The following is a 15,032-nucleotide window of genomic DNA, read 5'->3' on the forward strand; positions in this document are numbered from 1 at the left end:
GGGGCATTAATATCATTCTTCATGTCTGTGGATTATGAACACACACACATTCAGGATTTACTGGTGAAACAGTGACATCAAATATTATGTTCTATTGATTCTTCATATAAATCTACATGTCAAAAAATAATCCTTTGCCAGATCACGTATCCAGATTTTTCGTTTGGAAAATATGAACATTACTACTACCGAATATCAAACTGAATATAGCCCTGTCCTGAGGGCTTGCAAAGTGAATCTGGCAATACTTTGGAAAAGTACTACTTTAGGTTCTCAAGGACCCAAAGAACTCTCCAGCTTTTCCAGGGGGTTCAGCCCCAAATATCCTAATTTCTTCAATAAATTACGAGTTGCAGGTGTTTAAATATGCAAGTATCTTTTGGTCTTTTCATTATCATTGTAAAACACCAGTCCTAACAAGCAGTAAAGATTACACTTTATGGTGGCAATATTTACATTTAATGCACTTCTGCATTTCTTCCCACACATTTTTCTTCTTAATTCTTTAAACTAAACGTTTCCCCTCTTTTTTTAAGCCCCAGTATTCAAAAGAAAATAAAATCCCACAGAATTTCGCAATATTGCGATTGCACTGGCTTGAGAACGAAGGAAGTTAGTCCCTTGCGGTGATCCGTCCTTTCATCCTGGCGTTTGCCTGCAGCAAGATGGCGGCGGTCTCAGTGTCAGTGGCACTGAGGCAGACGTTGTGGCGGAGAAGGGCAGTGGCTGTAGCTGCCCTTTCCGTTTCCAGGGTTCCTACCAGGTAATAGAATTGTCACACTTTTCTTCAAGCTTCTTGGGTCCCTCCATTTTTGCGGAGTCTCTGCTGGCTGAGTTCCGGAGGAGGCCTCGGGGAAGGCGTCCTCTGTTGACCCTTTTCTCGGGAGAGGTCGGGCGGACTAGGGACTGTCTGCTATCAATGGGCGTTGGCCAGGCGAGTGAGGGCGTGAGTGCGAGGCCGGGGAGGAGGACCTGTGGTTTTCTGGAAGCTTTTGGCTTGTCGCTAAGGGAGAGGGTCTGTGGGGAGGTTTTGCCTCCGGAGCTGCAAGCTGAACCTTAGCCCTCAGAGAAGGGGAGGAGTCTCACTGATTTCTGTTTCCACTTTCTGCATCCCTTCCATTTGTCACCTGTTTGCCCACCACTCCAGTCCTTACAGAAGGGTTAAATCACTGTATCCCTTCCATGGTTTTAAGTGGTTTTAATTTGGTTTCTGCATAGGAAGATTGTTTATTTATCAGTCTGCTTGGGAGGAAAACTTGTTTGGAATTCAGTGTTAGTAAAAATATCACTGCTAGTAATATTGGAAGGTAATTTTTAAAAGGCTGGTGGTAATGCCCGGAGGTTTTCTAGGGATTTTGTTAAAGCCTCACAGTAATTCAGGGATTGAATTGAGTTGTTGAGGGCTCTTTGCGTCCTTGAGAACCTAAAGTAGTAGTTTTCCAAAGTATTGTCAGATTCAGTTGTCAGTTGGTTGAGTTGTTACTGTTTTTCCTTGAAGCATTTTTGTGATGATTTTTTTTTCGGCTGTATTAACCTTCCATTTTCTATTTTTCAGAATTTCCCGGAGTTTTTTAAATTATAGTACTAATACTATACATACATACACACACGTATTAGAACAAAGATTGGAAAGACTGGATGGAGAGATTTGAAGGGGGTAGGAGGGGGATGCAAGTGGTTAAAAGTTGAAAAGAAGGTCTAGTAGAATGCTAATTGATTTAGTGTTAAATAAATATAAATGGAATGCAGAGAATTAGGATGAGTTAATTCGGAAGAATTTTTAAGGATGAGTTTTATTAAGGTTTAAATATAGTGGGTGTTGGGTGGGAAAGAAGAGAGTGTCCCAGTAGGGGCCGTGGCTTATGAAAAGGCTTGAAAGCATTAGTTAAACGATTACTAAATACATAGAATAGAGTCACTCAAAAGTAAGGGTGCTAAGATTGGGGAAAGGCAAATGGTGTTTGTAATTAAGTGTTCCATATATGGAAAGTATTTTTCTTTTTTCTTTCTCTTTTTTTTTTTGAGATACATTCTCTCTCTGACGCCCAGGCTGGAGTGCAATGGCGAGATCTTGGTTCAATGCAACCTCCACCTCCCGGGTTTAAGCAGTTCTCCTGCCGCAGCCTCCTGAATAGCTGGGATTACAGGCGCGCACCACCACACCTGGCTAATTTTTGTATTTTTAGTAGAGACGGGGTTTCACCATGTTGGTCAGGCTGGGTTAAGTATTTTTCTAAGGTAAAATACTTCACTGGTTAACTTAGAGTTAATATAGCGGTGACCAAGATTAGCCCTACCCCCCGTACACGTTATAGGGATTAATTGTGCATTCCCAGATAATAATGTACTCATGGTAGCCCCAGAACTGAAAACAAGTTTGAAGGGAGCACTGGTTTATGGCTAATCAAAACATGGCGGTAATTTTAAGTCACAGCCATTTTGTCAGCAATTACAGTAATTGAAGTTGAGATTAGATTTTTGAAACTCTGATGATAATTGTTACTACATATCCAAACTTAAGAGTTTTTGCCTGCAAATGTAAGAGATTTGAAAATAAATCATTCAATCTTGAAAAAAAATCTTAACGCCAGGGAAGACATTTTTTAAATACAAATTAACACATTTATTTGTTTTCTGTGCCACATTTTTACCCCAAGAGCTTGTCATGTTCATCTTAATTTGAGGGAAATTTATAGACCCTCTCCCTTACATATTGTTTGTTCTTCGTCCTTAAGCATTCTTTTTCCATTATGATTTGATAGTAATGAGGATCTGAAAAAGGTGAGTAGAAAGAACCAATTAATGGGAAAATCTACATCTAAAATTCATTTTATTGTAATGCTTAGAAGACATTCTCAAATCATGTAACATTTCAGATCATTTGAGAAGAATATGGGAAGTGGAATCAGTAAGGTAAGGAGTGGAGTAGGGAACTGAAGAAAAGGAAGGGCCAGTGCGGTGGCTCACGCCTGTAATCCCAGCACTTTGGGAGGCCGAGGCGGGCAGATCACAAGGTCAGGAGATCGAGACCATCCTGGCCAACACGGTGAAACCCCGTCCGTACTAAAAATACAAAAAATTAGCCAGGCATGGCGGCGTGCGCCTGTAGTCCCAGCTACTCGGGAGGCTGAGGCAGGAGGATGGCGTGAACCCGGGAGGCGGAGCTTGCAGTGAGTCAAGATCGCGCCACTGCACTCCAGCCTGGGCCACAGAACCAGACTCTGTCTCAAAAAAACAAAAAAAAAAAAAAAGGAAGGATGCTGTTAGCTGCTACATTAACATATGAATTCAATTATAGTATATCAGTAAAAAGCGAAACAAAGAATGCAACAACATATACACACAAGAGAGAAAAAATTAAGTAATGTGGGTGATTGAGCTGATCTAGTTACTCACTGAGTTTGTGCTGTAGTGTTGGTCTCAGTTTCCATGTGCTTCTCATTTCCCTGTACTGAATGTGAGGAGGCAAAAAAAAGGGGTTAAATTGTCTACATTTTTTATTTTGAGATGTAGTTTTGCTCTTGTCACCCACTCTAGAGTGCAATGGTGCAGTCTCAGCTCACTGCAACCTCTGCCTCCCGGGTTCAAGCGATTCTCCTGCCCCAGCCTCCAGAGTAGCTGGGATTACAGGTGCCTGCCACCACACCCAGCTAATTTTTTTATTTTTAGTAGAGACGGAGTTTCACCGTGTTAGCCAGGCTGGTCTCGAACTCCTAACCACACGTGATCCACCCACCCCGGCCTCCCAAAGTGCTGGGATGACAGGCATGAGCCGCCGTGCCCGTCCCTAAATTGTCTACACTTATCCTTACTTTCCCTGACTTTCCTAAGGGATTTTCCAGAGTAAATTTAACTATTCTAAATGCATTTATCAGCCAGATGATACTTAAGATATTTGATGCAGTGATGTTATTATTTATTCACTTATTTAAGTGTGTTCATGTATACTTATCTCACCTCAGTATTTACTAGGTCTTGTGTTTTCCTCAAACAAGTCCTTAGGATGTTAAATCACCCAGAGGGTTTTAATTAATACTGGTGGGGACTGAGTGTATGGGACCTATTTGTGAGGCCTCTTTTATGCCCTGATCTGTGGCTTTATTCTGTTGCTGTATTTCGTTCTTCAGCATTACATAAGCTAGCATGAAATTGAGTCTTCAATTCGATGGGGAATTGAATTTGAACCTTCCAAATAGTAAGCGGTCCTTAAGGTTGACAAGAATTCTGTTTGTTAACACCTTGCTGGGAAATAGGCTAAGCTGAAATTTAGGACACTTAAGACCAATAGGTTCACTTCTACTTCAGATAAACTAAATAAATTCCTCTCCTAGGGGCAGCTATTTTTGCTATCTTTGTAACACATCCAAGCCAAAGTTTGAGAGCTTGAAAGGTTTCTAATATGTTTTCTGATAGGTTTATTTGTTTTGTTTCTTTTCCTCTTCCCAAATGCCCATACTTAGTTTTCATCAGTAGCAGACATCTTCGTTGAATTTTTGTTAGGAAAATAATTATTATATTTTGAGACAGTCTCATTCTGTTGCTCAGGCTGGAGTGCAGTGGCGCAATCTTGGCTCATGCAACCTCCACCCTCTGGGCTCAGGTGATCCTCCTGCCTTAGCCTTCACAAGCAGCTGGGACTGTAGGTGTGCTTGCCACCACACCCAGCTAATTTTTGTATTTTCAGTACAGACGGGGTTTCACACTGGTCTTGAACACCTGACCCCAAGTGATCCGCGTGCCTTGGCCTCCCAAAGTGTTAGGATTACAGGCATGAGCCACCGTATCCAGCCGGAAAATTAAATATTTCAATATGTAATGTCGGCATATAGTAAGCCTTCCCTAGATAAATGGTAATTTTATTATTGGTTTGAATGGCCTGAATATTTTTCATTTCTTTAATCTTGGTTATAAGTATTGTGACAGATTGTGTTATTGTTTAAAGTATTCACTACCATTATCTGTAACAGGATTACATATCCAAAAAACACTGGCCAAATGACTTGCTTTATCCAGTGAAATGATAGTGGAAATGATATACCATGTCAAACAGCAGCTTTGAGAGCTGTCCTGTTTTGTCATACTCTTTTTCCCTCTGATGTGAGGTAGGTGTACTCCAGGTGGGGTCTGCTGTTTTAGCTCACATCTTGGATTGTAGACTACATAGTGCAAAGCAGAAACTGATTCTTGTTGCAAGATTTTATAAAATATAAATTGAGTGAAAAATAAACCTTTGCTGTAAGCCACAAAGGTGTTTGGATTGGTTACCTCAGCATAACAACCTATACTGACTCTATTTTATATACACTCATATTTGCTAGTGAGCAGGTTTTAGCACATGGACCAATATATCAGCAGTGAGGTCGCAAGCTTTTTGAGGACACGACCACATTTTTATTTATTTATGTGTACTTCATGGCATCTAGTGTAATGGCTTGCATGTAGCAGGTAAATGCTTGTCTTGTAGATGAATAAATACATATTTAGAGATGAGTGACTGTGAGGAAAAGCAGGGAGCATTACGCAGTGTTTCTTTTAATAGCCTCATCAGTGATAGCCAGGTAGGCACTAACCTATATAAGTATGAAGACAAACTATCTACAACACATATTCTAATTATTTGCAGTGGTCTGAGTGTAGGATATTCACCTAGAACTCTGTTAACTTTTGGATTGAAGTTGTCTTATGAATAGATTTTGTATTCATACACTTTGACAAGTGTTCAGACACTTCTTTTGTATTCAGATTTAAAAATACAAGAGGAAATGAATGTTTGGGAAAAGGTACCCTTGGAACATGAGAACTTTTTTGGATTAAGAGTAACTATGCGAAGTTTTAAAAAGTTAGTAATACGGCCGGGTGCGGTGGCTCACGCCTGTAATCCCAGCATTTTGGGAGGCCGAGGCATGTGGATCATGAGGTCAGGAGTTCGAGACCAGTCTGGCCAACATGGTGAAACCCCATCTCTACTAAAAAATACAATAATTAGCCGGGTGTGGTGGTGGGTGCCTGTAATCCCAGCTACTCGGGAGGCTGAGGCAGGAGAATCGCTTGAAACTGGGAGGCGGAGGTTGCAGTGAGCTTAGATCGCACCACTGTACTCTAGCCTGGGTGACAGGATAAGACTCCAAAAAAAAAGTTAATACACGGAACTTAATGGAGAAAGATGGAGCAACTTGGTTCCTGTATAATACTTGCTAGAAGAGATCTGTTTGGGGTGAGGTATACATAGAATTTAGTCAGAATACATATTGTCTGTACTGAATACAAACAATTTCAAATGGAAGAGCTTCTAAAACATGTCCCTTGGTAGAAGTTGAGAATCGTTTATTCCGAGCAAAATTAATTCCACGTAACACTTGTTTTTAATTTACTGTGTATCAGCTACTGTGCCAAGGATTTCAGCTGTATTATCTCATGTGTTTCCCACAGTAATCCTATCAACTCAGGTGTTGTTATCCTCATTTTTCAGATGAGGAAACAGGTACAGAAGTGAAATTACTTAAGTTTACATTGCCAGGAAATGTAATTGTCTCTTGGTATCCATGAAAGATTGGTTCCAGGACTCCTCAAGGACACCAAAATCCACGGATGCTCAAGTCCCTGATTTAAGATGGTGTAGTATTTGCATATAACTTCTGTACATCCTCCTATATACTTTAAATCATCTCTGGATTACTTATGATACCTAATACAATGTAAATGCTTTGTAAATAACTGTTACCCTGTATTGTTTAGGAAATAATGACAAGAAAAAAGACTGTACATGATAAGTACAGATGCAGTTTTTCCCCCCCGCCGAGTATTTTTTTTTTTTTTTTGAGGTGGAGTCTTGCTTTGTCGCCCAGGCTAGAATGCAGTGGCACAATCTCGGCTCACTGTGAACTCTGCCTTCCGGGTTCAAGCAATTCTCCTGCCTCAGCCTCCCGAGTAGCTGGGATTACAGGTGCGCACCACCATGCCTGGATAATTTCTTTGTATTTTAATTAGAGACGGGGTTTCACCATGTTGGTCAGGCTGGTCTCAAACTCCTGACCTCGTGATCCACCCGCCTCGGCCTCCCAAAGTGCTGGAATTACAGGCATGAGCCACTGAGCCCAGCACCCTTTAATATTTTAAATCTGAGGTTGGTTGAATTATGATGTGGAACCCACAGATGCAGAGGGTTGACTAGTCTGATATAGCAGTCTAAATGAATATGTTGACTTTTGCAGTGAGGAATATTATGTCTGGTAATAATCAGTTCAAACCCTAATGTCCTCTCTGTTTTTTCTGCCTTTTAGCCAAGTGTCTTCTTTGAGAGACCATGGAATGCTCTTATCTTTACTGTTGCTCAATGGTTCCATTTGTACAGTGAGAGTTACCAAATGCACAATTAGTTGTTTATTTTTTTAAGCTAATGATTTTTTCCCCTAAATTTTGTAATTATTTTTGGTAAGGGACTTTCCATAGGTGACGACTTATACTTTTTTACCCTCTTAAAATATATATATAATAAGATATACTGGACACTTTTTTTTTTTTCTGTTTTCTTACTGATTCCAGTGATTAGGAAAAACAGTTGTATTGTGTTGCCTTTAGAAATGATTCAGTGTCTGCTATGCTTTCTGAGTTCTCGTGTCTGCTTTTTAACAGTGTTATATTCTTCCTTGACTGGTCTGCTTCCCTTTAGCAGTTTTAGCACCCCTTTTCATTTATTATGGATTTGAATGTCAAGCAACTAAACCTATTAGAATTTTGTATAAAACCAAGTATGCTTAATGAAATTCTGATGATGGCAGAAGTTTACTTTTTGTGATTAAAGACTTGAGCTCTTTTAAGGTTAAATAATTATATTTAATATATGAGCTCTTGTGACTTTTCTTTTCTAGCTTGTAGAAGTCCAAAGATCCTGATGGAACCTTATTGAACCTGAATTAGGCAGTGACCACATTCTTCATAACAACTTTCATCTAAACATATGAATAGTTTAATAAACTATTCTAAATTTTTTCTTTTAATAACAGAGCAATTCAGAATTCTTGTTTCAAGTTCTATTTTGTTGTCTGTTACTAAGTATTTTGGTAGGTAAATATGACTTTAGGTTCTTTAGAACTAGTTAGTTGCTCAAAGGTGACCTTTTCTTCTTGTCTGTACTCACTAGACTTAATTTTTCTTTTATGGGCTCATTCTCCAGTTCACTGGTTTTTAAACCCTTGTGCATCAAAATTATCCGTTGTGTGCCTAAAAAATTCAGATGCCTTGCCCCCCAGTCTATATTGGTTCAGTAAGTTTAGGTTGAGGCTTAGCTCTATGGTGATTCTAATGGGAAGCTAGGGCTGAAAATGGATTAAAAAAAAAAAGTTTCCCTATTGTATCTTGTAAGACTTAGGAAATACATTTTTCCTTGGGAGAGAGTTCAGGGAGATTTCCAGAAACAAAAATTCTTCCATTTTTGCATATTTTTCTATTCTAAATTAAGTTTTATGCTTTTCACCCATGCACATAAGAGGTATTTTCTTGGAGAAAGTTTCCTTAGAGGGAAAAAAGGCATTTTGATAATTTTGGAGAAAGCAGGCCATTATTACTCTCTCTCTAGAGACTCTTATTCTTCCTTTTGGAAGGGCTCAGGTTTAATATAGCACAGCTGTTGAACTCTGCCCTTCAAAATTTTAAGAAAGTGTTTTATCCTTTAAAATGGAAAAGGCTTTTTTAGGGAGGTGGTCTTTCGCTGGATGTAGTTCTCTAAGAAAGTTTCATGCTTCTCTATTCTTTTGTGTTTGAATTGTTTCAAATGTTGAGAGAACTGTCTCTGGGAGTAAAATCTGGCTGCTTTTGCAATATATTTTCTGTATTCTTAAACAAAGCTAGTTGAAGAGTTTATTTCTTTGTGTTTTCTAGGACTCAAAAATATGTTTTTTCCTTTATTCAGCCGCTTCATACATAAGTAAATGTTCCTTGAATAGGGCTTACTAGACAAAAGATTCTGTTCTAGATGACTGTTCAGCAAGCCATATGCTTCTCCTAAAAATGTCAGTCTGTCTTGATGAGCTTTAAAGTGAATACAGATGTTTTGGCTCTTTTGAGGACTACCACTCTTTGTATGGAAAGAGTACTTCTTTTTCAAGCGATCTCTTCAATATACTTACAGGAATTTGCATGAAATTTATGACATTTGCCTTTTAAGTCTAATAAGATTAGACTTAGACATTTGTAATTTGAATTTAATTTTAATATTCGTAGTACAAATGAGATTTGGGGAAGTAAAATACATTTCATAATATGGCTTTTTGTTCAGATTTTGTATTCAACCTTTTAAAAAATGTGAAAGTGCTTTGTAATATTTACTTTTGTGCAATAAAAAGTGATATTTTGGCAGGAAAGGTTACCTTTTTAGATGTTCAGTGTCTTCTATCTTTGTAGGTTAACTCTAGAGTTATAGTTCATAGATTTATGTAATATTTAAGTTGGAAGAAAACTCTAGAATCATTAAGTCCAACCCTTTGTTTAATGCAGGAATCCCTAGAACTTCCTGCTTCTTGATTCTCTAGTTGTTGAGGAAGTTTGGTGACTTTCTGATAACCCCAGAAAACACACTATATGTTTAGACTTACTGGTAAGTGATGTTTTTCTTTGAAACGATATAGAACAAGTTTAACCCCGTATACACTTGTCAGCCCTTCAGATAATTGAAGACATTTGTCATCACTCATTCTCCCTGCAAGTCTGTGCTCCAGGCTTGGCATGTCCAGTTTGTTTACTCTTCATTAATGATCAAATTTCGTGACGCTTTACTACCTCTTGGTACCCCTTAGGATGTTTTCCATTTTGTCAGTGTTGATCTTTGAACTATATACTGTACTTTTATTTAAATGAGATTATTAGAGATGATAGTTTCATGAGCTGAGATTGAATTAAGGAAAAAAGTTGACTCCAGGTTGGATTTATTTTATTTTATTTTTAAAATTATAAAGAAAAATTAACTGTTTTACTTTTGGTGTATACTTCTTAGAGTTTTAACACATGTATGGGTGGGTTATGTGTAACCACCACCATAATCCTAGTACAGAATACAGTGTAATGTGCAAATAACTTTTTTACTGTATTGTTTCAGGGTACAGAATACCAAAAAGCTTCATTACCCCAAGACTCCCTCATGTTATCCTTCCCTGACCACTGTAATCCCTGTCCACAGCTATCTTTTTTCATCTTTATAGTTTTACAGTTTTGAGACTGTAATATAAATGTAGTCGTATAATATATAACCTTTTGAGATTGTCTTTTTTTATTCAGCCTAATGTCTTTGAACTTCATATAAGTTTCATGTATCGATAGTTTGTTCCTTTTTACTGCTAAGTAGTATTCCGTTATGTGGAGGTACCACAGTTTATCCATTTACCTGTTGAAGGACATATGAATTATTTCAGGTTTTTGGCAGTGTAAATAGAGCTGCTGTAAACACTTCTGTACAGGATTTTATGTGAATTATGATTTTGTTTCTCTAGAGTAAATACCTGGGTAGAAGATTCCTGGGTCATAGCTGAGTATATGTTTAATTTTATAAGAAACTGTCAGACCGTTTTCCAGAGTGGTTGTAGCATTTTGCTTTCCACCAGCACCATATGAAAGTTTTAGTTGTTTTGCATCCTTGTTAACATTTGTATTGTCAGTATTTTTTTTTTTTTTTTTGAGACAGAGTCTTGCTCTGTCACCCAGGCTGGAGTGCAGTGGCACGATCTCGGCTCACTGCAAGCTCCGCCTCCCAGGTTCAAGCGATTGTCCTGCCTCAGCCTCCTAAGTAGCTGGGATTACAGGTGCACGCCACCATGCCTGGCTAATTTTTGTATTTTTAATGGAGACGGAGTTTCACAATGTTGGTCAGGCTGGTCTCGAACTCCTGACCTTAGGTGATCTGCCTGCCTTGGCCTCCCAAAGCGCTGGAATTACAGGCATGAGCCAAGGTGCCTGGCTGTATTTTTTATTTTAGCCATTCTAGTAGGTGTTTAATGGTATTTCATTATGGATTTTTATTTTGGAATGGCTTTATGTAGCTATAATTTATGTATTATAAAATTTACTCATATAAAGTATACAATTTGATGGGTTTTCCAATATTCCCAGAATTGTACAACCAAAACCACAATTTTAGAACATTTCCATCACTCAAACTCTGTACCTATTAGCAGTCACTTCTCCCCCAGTCCTAGATAACGACTAACCTTCTTTTTGTTTCTATAGATTTGCCTATTCTGGACATTTTATACAAATGCAGTCATATAATATATAGTCTTTTGCGACAGGCTTCTTTCAGTTAGCATAATGTTTTCAAAGTTTATCCAAGTTGTAGCATGTACCAGTACTTTATTCCTTTTTATTGAAGAATAGTATTCTATTGTATGGACAAACCACATTTTATTTTTAAGGGACATCTGGATTGTTTCTACCTTTTGGCTGTATGAATAGTGTTCTGTGGACATTCAGGTACAAGATTTTATGTCAACATATGTTTTTATTGTTTTGGGTATATACCTCGGAGTAGAATTGCAGGATAATATAATAACTCTGTATTTAGCCTTTTGAGTAACTGTCAGACTGTTTTCCAAAGTGGCTGCACTATTTTACATTTCCACCAGCAGTGAATGAGGGTTCCAGTGTCTTTGCATCCTCTCCAACTTTGTTATTATCTATCTTGTTGAAATTATAACTATCCTAGTGAGTATAAGGTGGTATCTCATTCTGGTTTTGACTTGTACTTTTATGATGGCTAACTCATTGTGGTTTTAATGTGCATTTCTCTAATGGCAAATGATGTCGAACTTTGGTGAAGTATCTGTTTGTGTCTTTTGCCCATTTTTAATCATGTTATTTTCTTATTGTTCAGCTTTTATAGTTCCTAAAATATTCTGGATATAAATTCTTTGTCATGTATGGGAAAAAATATATCTGTGTAGGTTCATGGTTGAGCCCCCTGCAACAAAAGACAGATGAAGAAGAGAAAAGCATACAAATGTATTTAATATAAATTTTGTGTAACATGGGAGCTTCCATAAGGAGATAAAGATCCAAAGAAATAGTTAAACTTGTATATTTTTATGCTTAGGTTTGGTGAAGAGTAGATAGGGAGAAATATGATAGAACAAAGGGGATTTGGTATATGGTAATAAGCTGGGGGAAACAGCAAAGCCAGTTTGTTCTGATTCGTCTCTGTGACTGACCATTTGTCTTCAGAGATAATAATGTTCCTTTCTTTTTGATATAGGGAAGACAATATAGGGAAGACACCTCTCACATGAGAGTTTTATAGGGAAGGTTAGATAATCCTAGATTTTATAACCTATTTCAGAGAAGAAGGGATGGGGGAAGAAGGTCAAAGTTACCTTCCTACTTCGGCCGTTTTTCAGTATTACAAGGTGGCACATTTTGGGGTAGCATGTCCTGAACTCTACCAATCAGATGTGTAATTTTCAAGTATTTTCTTCTAATCTGTAGTTTTTCTTTTTCGTTCTTTAACATTATCTTTCACAAAGTAAAAGTTTTAAATTTTGATGAAGTTAGTTTACTAATATTTTTCCTTTTAATGATTGTGCTTTCGTTGTTGAGCTCTTTGCCTAACCCCAGGCTGTGAAGATTTTTTTCTGTATTGTCTTCTTGAAGTTTTTTTTTTTTGGCGTAGTCTCTCCCTGTTGCCCAGGCTGGAGTGCAGTGGCGCAATCTTGGCTTACTGCAGCCTCCGCCTCCCAGGTTCAAGTGGATTCTCCTGCCTCAGCCTCCCAAGTAGCTGGGATTACAGGCATGCACCACCACGCCTGGCTAATTTTTTGTATCTTTAGTAGAGACGGGGTTTCACCATGTTGGCCAGGCTGGTCTCGAACTCCCGACCTCGTGATCCACCTGCCTTGGCCTCCCAAAGTGCTGGGATTAGAGGCGTGAGCTACCGTGCCTGGCCTTTGTTTTTTTTTGTTTGTTTGTTTGTTTGTTTTTAAGAGACCAAGTCTTGCTCTGTTACTCAGGCTGTAGGGTAGTGGTGTGATAATGGCTTACTGCAGCCTTGACCTCCTGACTCTACCGATTCTTTCCCACCTCGGCCTCCTGAGTAGCCAAGACTACAGGTGTTTACCATCATGCCTCGCTAATTTTTATATTTTTTTGTAGAGATGGGTGTCTCCCTATGTTGCCTGGGCTGGTCTTGAACTCCTGGGTTCAAGCAGTCCTCCTGCCTAGGCTCCCCAAAGTACTGGTATTACAGGTGTGAGCCACTGCGCCTGGCCCATCCTTCTTTTTGAAAATTGTAGCTATTTTAGTTCCCTTCCATCGTTTAGAATCAGCTCTTTTATATCTATGAAGTCCTGCTAGGATTTTGATTGTATTGCATTAAATCTATAGATTAATTTGGGAAAAGTTGACATTTCTGCTGTGTTGGATCTTTCAATCCATAAACATGGTATGTCTCTTTATTTATTTATTTAATCAATGTTGTAGTTTTGAGCGTGCAGATCCTGTATATGTTTCGTTAGATTTGTGCCTAACTATCTCAATTTGGGGGAGCTATGGTAAAGAGCATTGCTTTTAAAATTTTCTTTTCTTTATTTTTTGTTTTTTAGAGACAGGGTCTTGCTCTGTCATCCAGGCTGGAGTGCAGTGATGCAATCGTAGCTCACTACATCCCTGAGCTCCTGGGCTTAAGCAGTCCTCCCACCTCAGCCTCCCAGGCAGCTGTGACTGTAGGCATGTACCACTAAGCTTGACTAATTTTCTTATTTTATTATATTTTTTTACAGAGACAGGTTGCTATATTGCCCATGCTGGTCTCAAACTCCTGACCTCAGGTGATCCTCCTTCCTCAGCCTCCCAGAATGCTAGGATTATAGACATGAGTTATTGCATCCAGCCTAAATTTTATTTTCAAATTGTATATTGCTGTATATAGAAGTGTGATTGATTTTTGTGGTTGACTTTGTATCCTGCGACCTTGCCACATTTATTTGTTACATAAAGTTATATAAGTTTTTTGTAGATTCTTTGGGCTTTCTAAGAAAATAATCATGCAGTCCATGAATAGGGAAATTTTGTTTCTTCCTTTCCAATCACTAGGTCTTTTATTTCTTTTTTATTTCCAGGAGGATGTTAAGAATGGTAACAGCAGACATTCTTTTCATTTACCAATCTTAAGGGAAAGCATTCAGTTTTTCACCTTTACGTATAATGTTAGCTAAAGGTTTTTTGTAGAAATACCCTTTATTAGATTGAGGAGGTTCCCTTCTGCTTCTGCTTTGCTAACAGTTTTCGTCATGAATGGATGTGTCTAATGCCTTTTATGCATCAATTGGTATAGTCTTGTTTTTCTTCTTTAGACTGTTAATATGGTAGATTGATTTTCAAATATTGAATCAGCTTGCATTCTCAATAAACCCCACTTAGTTGTGGTGTTGAATTCTTTTTGTATACTGGCATATTTGGTTTGCTAATACTTTGTTGAAAATTTTTACATCTGTGTTTATGAAGGATACTGATCTGTAGTTTGTTTCTTTTTTTATTTTGGTACTGTGTTTAGATTTGGTATCAGGGTAATGCTGGACTCATAAAATGAGCTAGGAAATTTTTCATCATCTTTTCTTTTGAATTGCTTTAGTTTCATGCTACAAATTTAGATATGTTGTATTTTCATTTGGTTCAAAATATTTTATTTCCTTTGAGACTTCCTTTTTGATCTGTAAATTATTTAGAGGTGTTTTGTTTAATTTCCATGTATTTGGATACTTTCTTTATTTTTTGTTATTAATTTTTTGTTTATATTATATTCGGAGAACCCAATTCCCTGGGGTTTCCTTTATCAGTGTCCATCCAGAAAATTGTGGCTATCATTACCTTGCACTGTAGTTGCACCTAAATCAGGGGCTAAGGGACTAGAGGACAGAGAGAGAAAAAACAGAAAAGCAATGGGTGTTGGCCCCACCTTTTCAGAACCACAGCTCCAGCGGACTTAGAAGAAGAACCCTCCTTCAGATTTTTGGCTCCTGCACATTTCCATTGTTGCCACCGCATGTGGCTATAGGATT

The 15,032-nt window shown here is 38.2% G+C and overlaps 1 protein-coding gene across 4 annotated transcripts in view; it reads left to right on the forward strand.

The window, feature by feature from the left end:
- The first annotated feature begins 618 nt into the window (after positions 1 to 618).
- Positions 619 to 15,032, forward strand: part of NDUFS4 (NADH:ubiquinone oxidoreductase subunit S4) — a 122,196-nt gene continuing 107,782 nt past the window's right edge. For all 4 annotated transcript variants that reach the window (XM_054489648.2, XM_054489649.2, XM_054489652.2 and 1 more), the window contains exon 1: positions 619 to 763. In XM_054489648.2, the coding sequence (XP_054345623.1) occupies positions 666 to 763 (98 nt within the window). In that variant the 5' untranslated portion in view covers positions 619 to 665. The remainder of the gene's footprint in view (positions 764 to 15,032) is intronic.

This window comes from Pongo pygmaeus, chromosome 4 (genome assembly GCF_028885625.2).
Source record: "Pongo pygmaeus isolate AG05252 chromosome 4, NHGRI_mPonPyg2-v2.0_pri, whole genome shotgun sequence".
NCBI classification, from domain to species: domain Eukaryota; kingdom Metazoa; phylum Chordata; class Mammalia; order Primates; family Hominidae; genus Pongo; species Pongo pygmaeus.